Raw genomic sequence first — 17,342 nt, 5'->3', positions numbered from 1 at the left:
CATTCGGCACTGATGGGAGGCGGGTTTCACCTATAGCACCAACAGTGCTTTAGAACAAGGACTTACACCGATTAGCCATACCATTCTGACCACTGACAAGTAGAGTGAACATCGATTAGCTGGTTACAATGGCACCTGAAAGTGGGTGGGATATATTAGGCAGCAAGTGAACATGTTGTCCCTGAAGTTGAAAGCAGAAAATATGGACAAGCTTAAGGATTTGAGGGACTCTGACGAGGGCCAAATTGTAATGGCAAGACTGGGTCAGAGTAACTCCAACACTAACAAACAATAGTTTTCCTAGTAGTGCGCCTGGGTAACAGTCCATGTGCAAGAAATATTAAGTCCCAAAGGCAGGGGGTCTGTAATAGTCCAAAAGATGAATCCACTCACATGTAGGAAAAGCAGGTAGAACAGGGCGCTGGACCTCATGGAGTAAAATCATCAAAATTTATGGGCACCAAGCACACTAACATCTTAAACAGGTGAAGTCCAGCCTGGATGGATCGTCACCATGGCACAAAATAAACAGACCGGGGTAGTGCAGGAGGCAGTGTAGAAATGTAAACAGACCAGTGTAGTACAGGCGGCAGCAGTGTAGAAATGTAAACAGACCAGGGAAGCACGGGGGGGGGGGGGGGGGGGCAGCTTAGAAATGTAAACAGACCAGGGTGGTGCAGTGTAGAAATGTAAACAGACTAGAGTAGTGCAGGTGGCGGTGTAGAAATGTAAACAGACCAGGGTAGTGCAGGCGGCGGCAATGTAGAAATGTAAACAGACCAGGATAGTGCAGGTGTCAGTAGTGTAGAAATGTAAACAGACCAGAGTAATGCAGGTGGCGGCAGTGTAGAAATATAAACAGACTAGAATAGTGCAGGTGGCGGTGTAGAAATGTAAACAGACCAGGGCAGCGCAGGGGGGGCAGCTTAGAAATGTAAACAGACCAGGGTGGTGCAGTGTAGAAATGTAAACAGACTAGAATAGTGCAGGTGGCGGTGTAGAAATGTAAACAGACCAGGGTAGTGCAGGCGGCGGCAATGTGGAAATGTAAACAGACCAGGATAGTGCAGGTGTCAGTAGTGTAGAAATGTAAACAGACCAGAGTAATGCAGGTGGCGGCAGTGTAGAAATATAAACAGACTAGAATAGTGCAGGTGGCGGTGTAGAAATGTAAACAGACCAGGGTAGTACAGGCGTCAGCAGTGTAGAAATGTAAACAGACCAGGGCAGCGCAGGGGGGGCAGCTTAGAAATGTAAACAGACCAGGGTGGTGCAGTGTAGAAATGTAAACAGACCAGGGTAGTGCAGGCGGCGGCAATGTAGAAATGTAAACAGACCAGGATAGTGCAGGTGTCAGTAGTGTAGAAATGTAAACAGACCAGAGTAATGCAGGTGGCGGCAGTGTAGAAATATAAACAGACTAGAATAGTGCAGGTGGCGGTGTAGAAATGTAAACAGACCAGGGTAGTGCAGGCAGCGGCAATGTATAAATGTAAACAGACCAGGGTATTGCAGGCGGCGGCAATGTAGAAATGTAAACAGACAAGAGTGGTGCAGGTGGGAGTGTAGAAATGTAAACAGACCAGAGAAGTGCAGGCGGCAGTGTAAGAAGACAACCAGGAACTGGATGCTGGTCCCAAGATCAAAAAGAGCAGGCAGACCTGCAGCATGTACAGCCGCAAACCACAGCGGCTACCCGTCAAATCAAGCAGAGTGATGTCAAGATGGTGGCGGGCCCCCTGGGCTGTCTGAACACGTCATGAACCACCCATTCCTGACAACATCCTGCCGATTTGACAGGTAGCTGCTGTGGTTTGCGGCTGTTTACATTTCTACACTGCCTCCTGCACTACCCTGGTCTTTTTATTCTGTGCCTTGGTGATGGTCCATCCAGGCTGGACTTCACCCGTTTAAGATGCAAGTGTGCTTAGTTCCAATACATGATGATTTAACGCCATCTCCAGCGCCCTGTTGTACCTGCATTCCCGGAAACTCCAAAACTCCAGCTCTTGTGGGATGTTCCTGGTCCACAGTAGTCAGGACCGACCAAAATTGGGGAGGGAAGGTTCATTGATGGAGGTGGAGGTGGGGGAGGGAAGGTTCATTGATGGAGGTGGAGGTGGGGGAGGGAAGGTCCATTGATGAAGGTGGGGAAGGGAAGGCTCATTGATGGAGGTGGGGGAGGGAAGGCTCATTGATGGAGGCGAGGAGGGAAGGCTCATTGATGGAGGCGAGGGAAGGTTCAGTGATAGAGGTGGAAGGGAAAAACTCATTGATAGTTCCAATAAATGTTGATGATTTAACTCCACCAACTCCAGCGCCCTGTTGTACCTGCATTTCCGGAAACTCCAAAACTGCAGCTCTTGTGGGATGTTTCCGGTCTAAGGTAGTCAGGACCGACCAAAAATGGGGAGGCAAGACTCGTTGATGGAGATGGGGGAGGCAAGGCTCGTTGATGGAGATGGGGGGGAGGTAGGAGGCTCGTTGATGGAGATGGGGGGGAGGTAGGAGGCTCGTTGATGGAGATGGGGGGGAGGTAGGAGGCTCGTTGATGGAGATGGGGGGGAGGTAGGAGGCTCGTTGATGGAGATGGGGGGGAGGTAGGAGGCTCGCTGATGGAGGCGGGCGCGAAGGCACGCTGATGGAGGCGGGCGCGAAGGCACGCTGATGGAGGCGGGCGCGAAGGCACGCTGATGGAGGCGGGCGCGAAGGCACACTGATGCCGGCGCCGGGAAGGAAGGCTCGTTGATGCCGGCGCCGGGAAGGAAGGCTCGTTGATGCCGGCGCCGGGAAGGAAGGCTCGTTGATGCCGGCGCCGGGAAGGAAGGCTCGTTGATGCCGGCGCCGGGAAGGAAGGCTCGTTGATGCCGGCGCCGGGAAGGAAGGCTCGTTGATGCCGGCGCCGGGAAGGAAGGCTCGTTGATGCCGGCGCCGGGAAGGAAGGCTCGTTGATGCCGGCGCCGGGAAGGAAGGCTCGTTGATGCCGGCGCCGGGAAGGAAGGCTCGTTGATGCCGGCGCCGGGAAGGAAGGCTCGTTGATGCCGGCGCCGGGAAGGAAGGCTCGTTGATGCCGGCGCCGGGAAGGAAGGCTCGTTGATGCCGGCGCCGGGAAGGAAGGCTCGTTGATGCCGGCGCCGGGAAGGAAGGCTCGTTGATGCCGGCGCCGGGAAGGAAGGCTCGTTGATGCCGGCGCCGGGAAGGAAGGCTCGTTGATGCCGGCGCCGGGAAGGAAGGCTCGTTGATGCCGGCGCCGGGAAGGAAGGCTCGTTGATGCAGGCGCCGGGAAGGAAGGCTCGTTGATGCAGGCGCCGGGAAGGAAGGCTCGTTGATGCAGGCGCCGGGAAGGAAGGCTCGTTGATGCAGGCGCCGGGAAGGAAGGCTCGTTGATGCAGGCGCCGGGAAGGAAGGCTCGTTGATGCAGGCGCCGGGAAGGAAGGCTCGTTGATGCAGGCGCCGGGAAGGAAGGCTCGTTGATGCAGGCGCCGGGAAGGAAGGCTCGTTGATGCAGGCGCCGGGAAGGAAGGCTCGTTGATGCAGGCGCCGGGAAGGAAGGCTCGTTGATGCAGGCGCCGGGAAGGAAGGCTCGTTGATGCAGGCGCCGGGAAGGAAGGCTCGTTGATGCAGGCGCCGGGAAGGAAGGCTCGTTGATGCAGGCGCCGGGAAGGAAGGCTCGTTGATGCAGGCGCCGGGAAGGAAGGCTCGTTGATGCAGGCGCCGGGAAGGAAGGCTCGTTGATGCAGGCGCGGGGAAGGAAGGCTCGTTGATGCAGGCGCGGGGAAGGAAGGCTCGTTGATGGAGGCGGGGAAGGAAGGCTCGTTGATGGAGGCGGGGAAGGAAGGCTCGTTGATGGAGGCGGGGAAGGAAGGCTCGTTGATGGAGGCGGGGAAGGAAGGCTCGTTGATGGAGGCGGGGAAGGAAGGCTCGTTGATGGAGGCGGGGAAGGAAGGCTCTTTGATGGAGGCGGGGAAGGAAGGCTCGTTGATGGAGGCGGGGAAGGAAGGCTCGTTGATGGAGGCGGGGAAGGAAGGCTCGTTGATGGAGGCGGGGAAGGAAGGCTCGTTGATGGAGGCGGGGAAGGAAGGCTCGTTGATAGAGGTGGGTAGGGAAGGCTCAATGATGGAGGTGGGGGGTGGAGGCTACTCTGTGTAGTCTAAAGAGCAGAAGAGCAACAGGAGCTCAAATTGCTGAAAAACGGAATGCTGGTTCTGATAGAAAGGTGTCAGAACACACAGAGCATCACAGTTTGTTGTGTATGGGGCTGCGTAGCTGCAGACCAGTCAGGATGCCCATGCTGACCCGTGTCCACAGCCAAAAGTACCTACAATGGGCACGGGAGCATCAAAACAGGACTAAGGAGCAATGGAAAAAGGTGGCCTGGTCAGATGAATTTAAGAATGGTTTGAGGAACACGAGTTTGAGGTGTAGACTTGGACTCCAAATTCTCCAGATCTAAATCCAATCGTGCTGGAAAAACAACTCCAATCCACAGAGGCCCCCACCTCGCAATGTACAGGACTTAAAGGGATACTAAACACACACTGTTTAATTTACATTCTCCTTTCTATTTATGTATGTGGATGATGGCACTGTAATTATTTTAAATAAAAAAACATCTAAGTACCTTTTTCTTAATCGCAATACAGATGTCACATGACCCAGAACTTTCCCAGCCTGTCTGCAGGGAAACACAAGCAGGAGGAGTGTCTAGTCCTCTGCTGCTGGTCACATGTTCAAAAATAACATCCTTTGGAATACAGAGTAAAAATAAATAATATCAATAAAATGGTTTTAAAAATCGGCATACAAATATATATTTTAAATCAAATTCTTTATTATTTTGTGGAAATAACATGGTGTGGGCAGATTTCTGACAGTCACAGGCTGCGTCTCGCTCCTCCAGCCTGTGTCTTAGAATAAGAGGAAGGTGAAGCCTCCATTAATCTACAAGTAATATCCTGCCCCCATTGTGTTTAGCTGGTTATGGGCATAAAGGAGGGAGGGAGGGAGTGGGCTGTCATTTACCAATGTGTATACGCCCACTTGTGTGACTCTACAAGTCACATGGGCTGCTCAGATGTGATAGGGAGAAAGACCCTGAACACTGAGCATGTGCAGAGCTGCCAACACTGCTCAGCAAAATCCCCAACTGAATTGGGGACATGGACAGAAGGGAGAGATAGAGTGCAGCAGGATCAACCAGGTTTTTTGAAGAATACAGAAAAGGAATCTCAGTGACTGGGCAAGTATGAGCAGCAAGGAATACAACAGTTATTGATAGTATTTTATGATGTGGGTTCAGTGACACTAAAGGATCTGCTAGTGACGGCTTGGTGCCAAAAACCACAGCATACCTTCAGAGGTCTAGTGGAGTCCATGCCACGCCGGGTTATGGTGGGTGATGTGACAAGTTGAAGAATTTGTAGCTCATTGGTAGTGCAAAACAGTGAGTTTACTCCACGCCAGAAGTGTCTTTTCAGGGCTTTTTCTGCCCACGTTTATTTAAACAAAAAAAAAAAATAGGATTTTTGTACTCACCGTAAAATCCTTTTCTCTGTAATTCACCGACCGACACAGCTCCTCTCTGTAACAAAATGGTCTGCCAGCCCCATCACTGGAGATAACTAGGCAAGTTGTAATACAACACTTCAGAACTTTTAGTTGCGCCCAGGGGGGGCGGTCCCTTAGGCTAAAACCCCCACAGCCTGCTCTAGCAGACCTCAGTACGTCAACAAGCAGTATAACGTAGAGAAAAGGATGGGCGGGTGCTGTGTCGGTTGGTGAATTACAGAGAAAAGGATTTTACGGTGAGTACAAAAATCCTATTTTCTCTTATATTCACCGACCGACACAGCTCCTCTCTGTAACAGATGGGACGTCCCCAAGCAGTGCCAAACGAGGGGTGGGAAAAAAAACAGCATTAACACTTCATCCACCATGGCAAGTGTGAACTAATGAAACTAAACCCACAAACAACCAACAACAGTGTGTGGAAAAACATCACCACATAACCGGGCATCCTCAAGACCGCAACCATTTGCGGAAGTGATACAACAGTGCATTAACATAACAGTACTGCGATTTTTTATCGAAAAACCAGGAAAAAAAATATCGATTGCATATGGAATTGCAACTACACGGCCGCCTGAAAAACTTTGCTGCCAAACCAGGCATCAGCCGATGCACTGACGTCTACCTTGTAGAACTTGGTAAACGTATTTGGACAGACGACCAAGTCGCCGCCTTACACACCTGAGCGACCGACGCTTGGTGTCGGAAGGCCCAAGACGTTTCGATTGCCTATGTAGAGTGGGCCGTGACCGGAAAGGGGGGTACCTGCCCCTTCAAGGCGTAGGCTTGTACTACAATCTGTCTGATCCACCTGGAAATGGTGGCCGACGAGACCGTCACGCCTTTCTTTGGACCAGCCACCGAAACAAACAGCGAGTCTGACTTCCGAAGGGGAGCCGTGGCAGACAAATACACCTTCAGAGCCCTAACCACGTCGAGAGCGTGAAGGGCCACCTCTTTGGGGTGCTTCGGCTTAGGACACAACGATGGTAATACAATGTCCTCATTGATATGAAAAGCCGAGACCACCTGCGGTAGAAAGGACGGTTGTGGACGCAACACCACCTTATCCCTGTGGATGACCAGATAAGGCGACTTGCAAGACAAGGCTGCCAATTCTGAAACCCTCCTGGCCGATGTGATGGCCACTAGAAAGGCCACGTTCTGGGAGAGAGTCAACAGGGGAATCTCCCTGATATTTTCAAACAGCGGTTTTTGAAGCGCCGACAACACCAGGTTCAAATTCCATGGGGGTATCGGTGGGCGCACCGGAGGGACATGTCGTACCCCCTGAACGAAGGTACCCACTAAGGAGTGCAATGCCAGGGGTCATTGAAAAAAGACAGCCAAGGCTGAGCTTTGCCCCTTCATGGTGCTCAATGCCAATCTCTGGTCTACTCCTTGCTGGAGAAACAGCAGGATCCTTGCTATGGAAAAGGAACGCGGATGCCAACCATTCTCCTCACACATGGAGATGTAGGCCATCCAAGTACGACGGTATATCTTCTGAGAAGAAGATTTCCGTGCCTTCAACATAGTTGGAATCACCGAGTCCGACAGACCCCGATTCCTCAACACCTAGCTCTCAATAGCCATGCCGTTAAAGCCAGCGATGGTAAAGCAGGATGAAAGATTGGACCTCGAGATAGGAGGTCCTCTCGCAACGGCAGTCGCCAGGGGGCGTCTGCCACCAGACACACCAGGTCTGCGTACCAGGGCCACTGAGGCCAATCTGGGGCAACCAGGATTACTGGAATCCCCTCGGCTTCCACTCTGCAAAGCAGACGTGGCAACAGTTTCAGTGGAGGAAAGGCGTAGATCAGCTGGTACTGATCCAACGGAGCCACCAGCGCATCTGCCCACGGATCACTTGTCCTGGACACGAATCTTGGCACCTTCCGATTGAGACGGGAGGCCAATAGATCCACATCTGGTGTGCCCCACTTCAGGCACAGCAGCCTGAATATCTCCGGATGCAATGCCCATTCTCCTGGTTTCCAGCATCCGTCGGCTCAGATAGTCCGCCTGCCAATTTTCTACCCCCGGGATGTAAATGGCCGACAGGGCCGGTACGTGTCGCTCTGCCCACCAAAGTATGTGAGCGACCTCCCGAGCAGCGGCTGAGCTTCTTGTTCCCCCTTGGTGATTTATGCACGCCACAGCCGTGGCGTTGTCCGACTGTATCCTGATCGGAAGCCCTTTAAGACGATACATCGACCATGTGTGGAGGCACACTCTGATCACTCTCAATTTGAGCAAATTGATCGACAACTCGGATTCTTCCGTCGACCAGAGGCCCTGAGCCGACTGAATTCCCATCACTCCACCCCAGCCGGATAGACTGGCGTCCGTAGTGATCACCGTCCATTTCAGAGGAAGAAGCGATTTTCCGGACTGACTCACCGGGGACCTCAACCACCAGATCAGAGAGTCCCTGACTGGTTGGCTCACCTGGATCTGTCGATCCAGGGACAACTGAGATTTGTCCCATTTTAACAAGATCTCCTTCTGCAGTACTCTGGTGTGGAACTGGGCGAAGGGTACTGCCATGAGTCCCAGTACTCGCATGCAAAACCGGAGCGACGACCACTTGCGGTGCATCAGCAGTTGCACCGCAGACCTGAGAGTCTGCAATTTGTCTGAATGGAGAAAAACTCTCGCCTTCCCTGGAGTCCAACAGTAAACCTATGTACTCCAGATGCTGGGTCGGCACAATCGCCAACTTCTTTAGGTTCAACAGCCACCCAAATTCTTGCAGGGTCTGGGGAGTCCGCAGGTGACCCGGTTGCCTGGATTTCGGGGGAAGAAACACCAGTTTCTGAAGCCATGCTGACCCTACCCTGTCTGCCACCCGCAGGGGACTTAGGACAGTGACAGTCCCACGCTCCTGCTGCCGCTGGCTGAGGGGCTCTAACCCGCTGTACTCACCACCCTGGGCCGTTCCGCGCTGTATTACCGCAATGCCTGATGATCCCCAGCGCTCCCAGATGCAGAGATAGCACAAAACTGTGTCAGTGGCCCGCCGGTCGCAGGATCGGTGAACGATCTGTGGGCAATCAAACACACGTGTTCATAACACAGGATAACCTCCCCAGTGCTCTGCGATGACCAAACAGGAAGCAGAGGGCACAGGGGCAGCTGCTAGAGCACAAAAACGTGGTCCAGCTACAAGAAAATGGCCGCCGCTGTTCCCAATAAGGAATCACCAGGAAAATGGCCGCCTGAAGTCAGACTGACCCTTGCCCATACTTAAAATGGCCACCGAACAGCGCAATGGGGGACTAGAGAGAACATGTGGCAGGCACAGAGCTGCACCCACACAGGGGCATGATTACACAGGCATCCAGCGGGATATGCTGCAGGACCCAGGCACCCAGCACAGTTAAAAACCCCCAGGTGAGAGCCCAGGCACAAACACACCGCTCAGCACATGTACAGCCCCCCCCCCCCTCGTGAGGAGGGGAAAGGAGGGAGTCAGGGGAGAAAAGAAAGGGGGGTGACGGGGGCCCCCAAATTGACCTCCCAGGGAATGCCCAGCTGCTCCACCTTGACAGGCAGGGAGAGCTGTACTTACCAGTCCTGAAGCTGGGAGACATTCCATGGTAGTCAGCTCCTGATCAGTACAGGGAAGACTAACGGCCTCGACATACTGTGCAGACATCAGTAGCCCGTTCATATGTACGCCCCGGAGCATGAAGCTCACTGACCACCTCTGGAGCCGAGGTATGCCGTGGCCTGCTGAGCCGTAGCTGCGACCTCCACACGCTCGATGGCCGGACTGGGGAGACTACAGGGATAAGTGAACCAACCTGCCACCCAGCCGGCTGTTGATAGAAGATCACAGGATCATTTATCTTTCCCAAAAAGCCAAGCTTCTGCACCAAAAAAACACGGACCTATGGGCCCGCAGGGTTCCTAGGTCTTATCTCCTCACTAGGCAAGAGTTCTGCTAGAGCAGGCTGTGGGGTTGTAGCCTAGGGACCGCCCCCTGGGCGGAACTAAAAGTTCTGAAGTGTTGTATTACAACTTGCCTAGTAATCTCCAGTGATAGGGCTGACAACCCATTTTGTTAGAGAGGAGCTGTATCAGTCGGTGAATATAAGAGAAATGAAAGTCTTCCAAAGCAGGGGGGGTTCTTACCATCAATACAACAAACGAACAAGCCTCATGGCTCTCTTTACTGCTCAGGCCTCATACCTTGAGTCCTCCAGACCATCTAACACACAATTCCCAGTGCTCGTGCACAAAACGCTGTACCTTTGGTCAGCTTGTCTCCCAGCTGTTACGTCTCTCACAGGCTCGGGCCTTTGTCTGTCCTGACCTGGACAGTATGGTGCAGACGTGCACCTCTCGCACTGCTCCCTTCAAAACACTGACCCACCCCTCGGGGAGGGTGGGGGCACTGACCTCTAACTCTGTCTCTAACATGAAGCCAGCGCACACACCTGTGCCATTAGTGTGCTTGTTTCCTGGAAAGCCTGGCCCAGAACCGCCATATTACACAGGCCTTGCATTGGTCATTATGTGACAGCTGATAGTTGTATACACGGACAGTAGAAAAACTTGAGACTTACGGGAGCCAAGACAGATAACACTGAAACCAAAGAAAAGACTGCGACTTACCTGTGAGGGTACAGGCATCTGCATCCCAGGCCGCATAACCCCAGCGCCGCCCGCGCTCATACCTTCTACCTTAATCTCAATTGCTTGTCTGCTTTGGTTCAAAAACTGTGGAGTGGCAGAAAGGCAGATTATTATTTCTTTTCTTATAGTAGTATACAATCCTATACACTATACAGCCATATCTCTCAATGTGCAGAAGGCATCGATTGTATCATTAGGACAGCTTTGGGCGATATATTCTTAATATAGAATTATATATTATTTTATCATGTGCACTGCCCAAAAATGTGTTGGTTTTCATTTCATTCTTTTTTTTTAAATTAATGAACGTTTTCCCACTGTCCACGCTGAAGGATCCTATTGTGTGCTCGCAGTTGCCAGCAGGAAGGAGACGAGAGAAGCTGGCAGCAATGTGGGGGGGGTGGGGGGGGCCTGAGCTGCAGAGGGAAACGTATGGTGCAGAGTGAGGGTGATTGGTGCGGCGGGGCGGGGGCAACACTAGAACCAATTCCCTGTACGACTCTTTCTGCAGCTGTTGGAAGCCGGCATGAGGGAGGAGAGGAGAAGAAGCCAGCGATCACCCAACCGGCCCAAAATAGGATTTACCCTGCTGCCTGGGCCCCGTACAGGATGATTGGTGGTATACTCTTATCCATGGCCCTGGTGAGAGGAGGCCGTCGCTGCACACCGCCAATCACAGGCAGCGTGTGTATGTGCAGCTGCGGGCCGGGAAATGCCTCACTGCCTGTGATTGGCGGTGTGCAGTGACGGCTTCCTGGTGGGTTGGGACTACAACCCGAACACGCCCGAGCCCCACCCTGCTCTCTATTAGAAGAACCTCAGGAAAAAGGACACTAAAATGGACAAAACCTCAAAACATACAAGGGATCGGGTGGTAAAACATCCAGTCCTCCGACAAACGCACGTCCCTTGGAGGTCACATGACTCATTAGCTCCGCTATGTGGACGTCGCTGGCAGCAGGGCCTCAATCACTTTCAAAACAATGCAAACCTTCCCCAGTGCCAGAAAGTCAGCATAAAAAAAAAATCCAATTCAACGTTTTCGGTTCTTGTTGAAATCATTTGAAAATTCACATGAAGTCTCGTGGCCGCATTTCACACCTTCTATCCACGTATTCAGTGTTATATATATATATATATATATATATATATATATATATATATACACACACACACACACACACACACACACACACACACACACACACACACTACCAGGGTCAAGGAGCAAACCTTTGCAAAGCTACCTTTGACATGGCAGTGTGGCTATACAATATCTGCAAATGCATTCAACAAAAACATCACATTTTAACAACTTCCCTCCCAGCCTATAGCAGAATGACGGCCGGGAAGTGGTTTCGTTATCCAGACTGGGCGTCATGTGTCATCCAGCAGGATAAGCCGCGATCAGCATGCCGATCGGTGGTGTGTCCGGTCGCATCTCCGATATAGGTAGAGTCTCTAACGGAGGCTCTTTACCACGTGATCAGCCGTGTCCAATCGCAGCTGATCACACTGTGCCAATTTTCAGTGCCCCCCCCCCCCCGCCCCCCAAGGACCACCAGGGATGCCCAGCCATGACCACCAGGTAAGTCCACTAGAGCTCACCAGGGATGGCAATCATTGCCCATTAGGTATGGCACTCTGCCCATCAGTAATGACTGCCAGTGCTGTCATACGTGCCCACCAGTGGCGGCTATCAGTGCCTCCTATCAGTGTCCATCAATAAGGACAGAGGGCTGAGGAGACCGGGCTCCTCCGCTAGAAAAAGAGCTGCAAGAAGGCAGCGGAGGAGCCCGGAAGAAGATGCGGGAGAAGAGGCAGAACAGAGAGGAGAAGTCGTCAGAAGACCCCCCGGAGCTGCTTAATAAATGACTTTTAAAACTTGTGTTGTGTTTTTTATTGACATTTTTTCCCCAGGTGAATGGGTAGGGGGTACGATGTACCCCTTACTCATTCACATAGGGTGGGGGCCCCCTTATTAAAGGCGGCTCCCGGATTCCGATAAGCCCCCCGCCCGCAGACCCCCCGACAATCAACGGCCAGGGTTGTCGGGAAGAGGCCCTTGTCCTCATCAACATGGGGACAAGGTGCTTTGGGGTGGGGGGCCACAGCGGGCAGCTTGCTATGAGGGCACCCGAGCCGAGCTGCAGCTCCATGTATCCATTCAGGCATGGAGCTGTGGCTCAGCCCTGCCCCCTCTCTCTCCTGATTGGCTGAGTTTGAATGACAGCAGCGGGAGCCAATGGCGCTGCTGCTGGGTTTCAGCCAATCAGGAGGGAGAGTCACGGATTGCCAATTCACTTGTGGACATTCCTGGATAGAGGTGGGGCTCAGGTAAGTATTTGAGAGGGGGGGGGGCTGCTGCATCCAGAAGGTTTTTTATCTTCATGCATTGCAATCACTTTAATGACCGGAATCTCAAGTTTTGCAGAATTATTTACGCACAATTCCTCCATTACTTTGATTTGCGTGGTTGATGCTTTTTGAGCTGTCTAACTCCTATGGTTTACTGATAACCCCCTGTTGGTGATTATAATGGTGCACAATTTCCTTCTTTGTTTATTGACTCATCCAATACTTTTGAGCATCCTGGTGGCACATTTATGAAGTACTTAAGAAGCCTCCTGAGGAAGCCAGTGATTGGCGAAACGTGTCGAGCTGAATTCACTGCACACATACTATGACCGCATGGATTCTCTGTCATGGTGTTCATGAAATGTTTTTAACATTTATATATATATATATATATATATATATATATATATATATATATATATATATATATATATATATATATATATATATATATATATATATATATATATATATATATATATCTCACAAAATTTGGCTATGGTAATTGTGGCACCTTAATCACATCGTTCTCTACATTCGCTTTTTAAACTATTTGGTGGGATGTGGTGCCGTTGATCCTCGGAATATCCGGCAAATTACTATATTGTTTCTTTTACTGATTCTGACTGTTGGGGTGGGTTCACACCTGCAATGATTTTATGCAAGAACCCCAGTACGGATTTCTGTCAAGCTGTGGGAAGCAGCCCCATTGACATCAACAGTAGGCTGCCGGCTCCCGCAGTTAATTGCGTTCACTCGCATGTAATCACTCATGCATCGATCACTTGTGGGCGATCGGCCCCGGACGCAGGCAGTCTGTAAACTGGCGTCAGGGGCATTGGCAGCTGTGAATGCACCCCAATTGAAGCCCGTGGCATCACTAGGGGGTGGCTTTTGGGGCTATAGGCCCGAATCTGGGGCCCATAGCCCTGAGTCTCTGCAGGGGTCCCCTCAAGGGGAGGGGGCGGCTCTCTGTGGACCTCGGTGTAAGGGGGGCGGCTCTCTGGGGACCCCGGTGTAAGGGGGGGGCGGCTCTCTGGGGACCCCGGTGTAAGGGGGGGCGGCTCTCTGGGGACCCCGGCGAAAGGGGGGGCGGCTCTCTGGGGACCCCGGCGAAAGGGGGGGCGGCTCTCTGGGGACCCCGGCGAAAGGGGGGGCGGCTCTCTGGGGACCCCGGCGAAAGGGGGGGCGGCTCTCTGGGGACCCCGGCGAAAGGGGGGGCGGCTCTCTGGGGACCCCGGCGAAAGGGGGGGCGGCTCTCTGGGGACCCCGGCGAAAGGGGGGGCGGCTCTCTGGGGACCCCGGCGAAAGGGGGGGCGGCTCTCTGGGGACCCCGGCGAAAGGGGGGGCGGCTCTCTGGGGACCCCGGCGAAAGGGGGGGCGGCTCTCTGGGGACCCCGGCGAAAGGGGGGGCGGCTCTCTGGGGACCCCGGCGAAAGGGGGGCGGCTCTCTGGGGACCCCGGCGAAAGGGGGGGCGGCTCTCTGGGGACCCCGGCGAAAGGGGGGGCGGCTCTCTGGGGACCCCGGCGAAAGGGGGGGCGGCTCTCTGGGGACCCCGGCGAAAGGGGGGGCGGCTCTCTGGGGACCCCGGCGAAAGGGGGGGCGGCTCTCTGGGGACCCCGGCGAAAGGGGGGGCGGCTCTCTGGGGACCCCGGCGAAAGGGGGGGCGGCTCTCTGGGGACCCCGGCGAAAGGGGGGGCGGCTCTCTGGGGACCCCGGCGAAAGGGGGGGCGGCTCTCTGGGGACCCCGGCGAAAGGGGGGGCGGCTCTCTGGGGACCCCGGCGAAAGGGGGGGCGGCTCTCTGGGGACCCCGGCGAAAGGGGGGGCGGCTCTCTGGGGACCCCGGCGAAAGGGGGGGCGGCTCTCTGGGGACCCCGGCGAAAGGGGGGGCGGCTCTCTGGGGACCCCGGCGAAAGGGGGGGCGGCTCTCTGGGGACCCCGGCGAAAGGGGGGGCGGCTCTCTGGGGACCCCGGCGAAAGGGGGGGCGGCTCTCTGGGGACCCCGGCGAAAGGGGGGCGGCTCTCTGGGGACCCCGGCGAAAGGGGGGGCGGCTCTCTGGGGACCCCGGCGAAAGGGGGGGCGGCTCTCTGGGGACCCCGGCGAAAGGGGGGGCGGCTCTCTGGGGACCCCGGCGAAAGGGGGGGCGGCTCTCTGGGGACCCCGGCGAAAGGGGGGGCGGCTCTCTGGGGACCCCGGCGAAAGGGGGGGCGGCTCTCTGGGGACCCCGGCGAAAGGGGGGGCGGCTCTCTGGGGACCCCGGCGAAAGGGGGGCGGCTCTCTGGGGACCCCGGCGAAAGGGGGGCGGCTCTCTGGGGACCCCGGTGAAAGGGGGGCGGCTCTCTGGGGACCCCGGTGAAAGGGGGGCGGCTCTCTGGGGACCCCGGTGAAAGGGGGGCGGCTCTCTGGGGACCCCGGTGAAAGGGGGACGGCTCTCTGGGGACCCCGGTGAAAGGGGGGCGGCGCCGTTGATCCTCGGAATATCCAGCAAATTACTATATTGTTTCTTTTACTGATTCTGACTGTTGGGGTGGGTTCACACCTGCAATGATTTTATGCAAGAACCCCAGTACGGATTTCTGTCAATAAGCTGCGGGAAGCAGTCCCATTGACATCAACGATAGGCTGCCGGCTCCCGCAGTTAATTGCGTTCACTCGCATGTAATCACTCATGCATCGATCACTTGTGGGCGATCGGCCCCGGACGCAGGCAGTCTGTAAACTGGCGTCAGGTGCATTGGCAGCTGCGAATGCACCCCAATTTGAAGCCCGTGGCATCGCTAGGGGGTGGCTTTTGGGGCTATAGGCCCGAATCTGGGGCCCATAGCCCTGAGTCTCTGCAGGGGTCCCCTCAAGGGGAGGGGGCGGCTCTCTGGGGACCCCGGTGTAAGGGGGGCGGCTCTCTGGGGACCCCGGTATACACACACGCGTGTATATACACATGTGTATGCCCACCCAAGCATATGACTTTGTTTACTACGCTGCTCAGGGCTCTAGCCCCAGATCTCTTGTAGACCTAACAACGCCCCTGATTGAAGCACTGCTGATGTAAATGGGAAATACTTCTGAGCCCTGAAAAGAACAGAGATATAGACAAATCTATCTAGTGGTGGACGATGATGTTGTCTGTCCATCTTTCTCTTTCGGGGTTCTCCTGACATGTTGAATAGACGGACACAGGTGTGGTGCCAGTCCCGGGAAAACAGAGCTCATTGCTCACCTGCTGGCCTTGGAGCCTCTGCTGTAGCTGCATCCTTAGCTGTTTGGGGATGTTGGTTCGGGGCCTCATGAGACTGGCCCTAGGGTGCATTCCTTGCATTTGGAAATTTCCTTGCTGCTGGCCCATCTGGCTCATCATAGAGTTGAACTGAGGGTGCTGGCCCTGCATGGTACTGAAGCCACCGGCCTGCATGGCGGACCCCTGTCCTGCATACGGCTGCCCATACATCGGGGGCTTCTGGTCCATCAGCACCGGGGAGCCTTGCCGCTGGAAGGAATCCGATTGGGAGTCTATAGCCTGGCCCTGTGTAAGAAAAAATTAAAATTACATAAAATTTGCATTCATATATAAAAAAAAAAGAACATTCAGAGACCAGAGATATGCCAGACTTTCACCATAGAGCAAGTGATACTCTTCTAGGTTAGCAACACAGGACTGCAAAATCAGTAAAGTATCCGTATTGCCCAGATTGTGAGCAGAGCTGTGGAGGAGCAGAGCTTGGACACCCGGTGATAGCGGACAGAAGGCCACTCATGCTGGACGTAGGAGACAGGCGTCCGTCCGTCCGAGCGCCCGTCCGAGCCTCCCTGCCCTGTCTCCCGCCGGTACGCATCTCCCCATGATTACATTGCCTGAGGCCGTGTGCTCCCGAGACGCCGGGACGCCGCTCTGAAGCGGCCTGACTCTGTGCTCCGAGGACCAGGAACCACCCCCGCCAAACACAGCGCACCCCACGCCAGCGGAGGGGCTGCCCAAGAATACAGCAGCACAGCAGTGGAGTTCTGCGTTCTTCAAACCGCTGCTAAGGCGGGACGGGACCCGGACTGCATACCCCTGAAACGGAGGATTCACCGGAGCAAAGAAAAGGCTGATAGAAGGTGTTACACAGTACACAGACGACAGAGCGGTAAGATAAGCAGCAGGAGGGGGAAGCATGGGGAGTCTCTGCTGAGTCTCTGCTGGATTGGTGAGAGGTGAGAGGCATGGTCACGGACGCTACACTAGAGAAGGGGAGATACCCCTAGGTAAATTGGAGCCTATCCTGCCCTACCTTCCTCTGCCTTAAAGTTTAATTTGATTAGACAGAACAATATAAGGAATGGCTGCTTGAGCTGGTTCTACATTTTTGCCGTTGAGGTGACTCGATTGCAGGAGCTATTTGCTACCAGGGGAGGGAAAAGGAAAAGGAAAAAACAGTGTTAACTAAAGGACGTTTTCCCAGAAACCCTCCCCCCCCTGGCTATAGGGGTCAGCTTCTTTTGTGGGCAGTCGCCAAAAACAGAGTCTGCAAGGGACATTTGTTATGTTGCCAACAATAGTTGCTGTAGGAGTTCAAATGCTGATGTAAGAGACCCTACCGCTGTCAAACTGATTTACACTCTCCTGATTTTTTTTTTTGGGAAACATACTGCATGGTTTAAAGAATGTATAGTAAGAATGTATCCTACAGTCTGCTAATCAATATTAGTAGCCCAATATAAAGAGGAGGAAGGAGCGGATCATAAGGAAGAAGGAAGAAGTGAAAAGAAAAGAAAAAGAACTTTCCTCTTTT

The 17,342-nt window shown here is 54.0% G+C and overlaps 1 protein-coding gene across 1 annotated transcript in view; it reads right to left on the bottom strand.

The window, feature by feature from the left end:
- Positions 1-17,342, bottom strand: part of NCOA3 (nuclear receptor coactivator 3) — a gene marked incomplete in the record, with an annotated part of 50,533 nt that overhangs the window by 6,822 nt on the left and 26,369 nt on the right. The window contains 2 exon segments of the mRNA XM_077460606.1: positions 10,192-10,296; positions 15,791-16,093. Of these exon segments, the coding sequence (XP_077316732.1) occupies positions 10,192-10,296; positions 15,791-16,093 (408 nt within the window).

This window comes from Lithobates pipiens, unplaced genomic scaffold (genome assembly GCF_037356315.1).
Source record: "Lithobates pipiens isolate NorthernLeopardFrog02 unplaced genomic scaffold, aLitPip1_a1.2 Scaffold_28, whole genome shotgun sequence".
Taxonomy (NCBI): Eukaryota; Metazoa; Chordata; class Amphibia; order Anura; family Ranidae; genus Lithobates; species Lithobates pipiens.
This window is presented reverse-complemented; position numbering and strand designations above follow the sequence as displayed.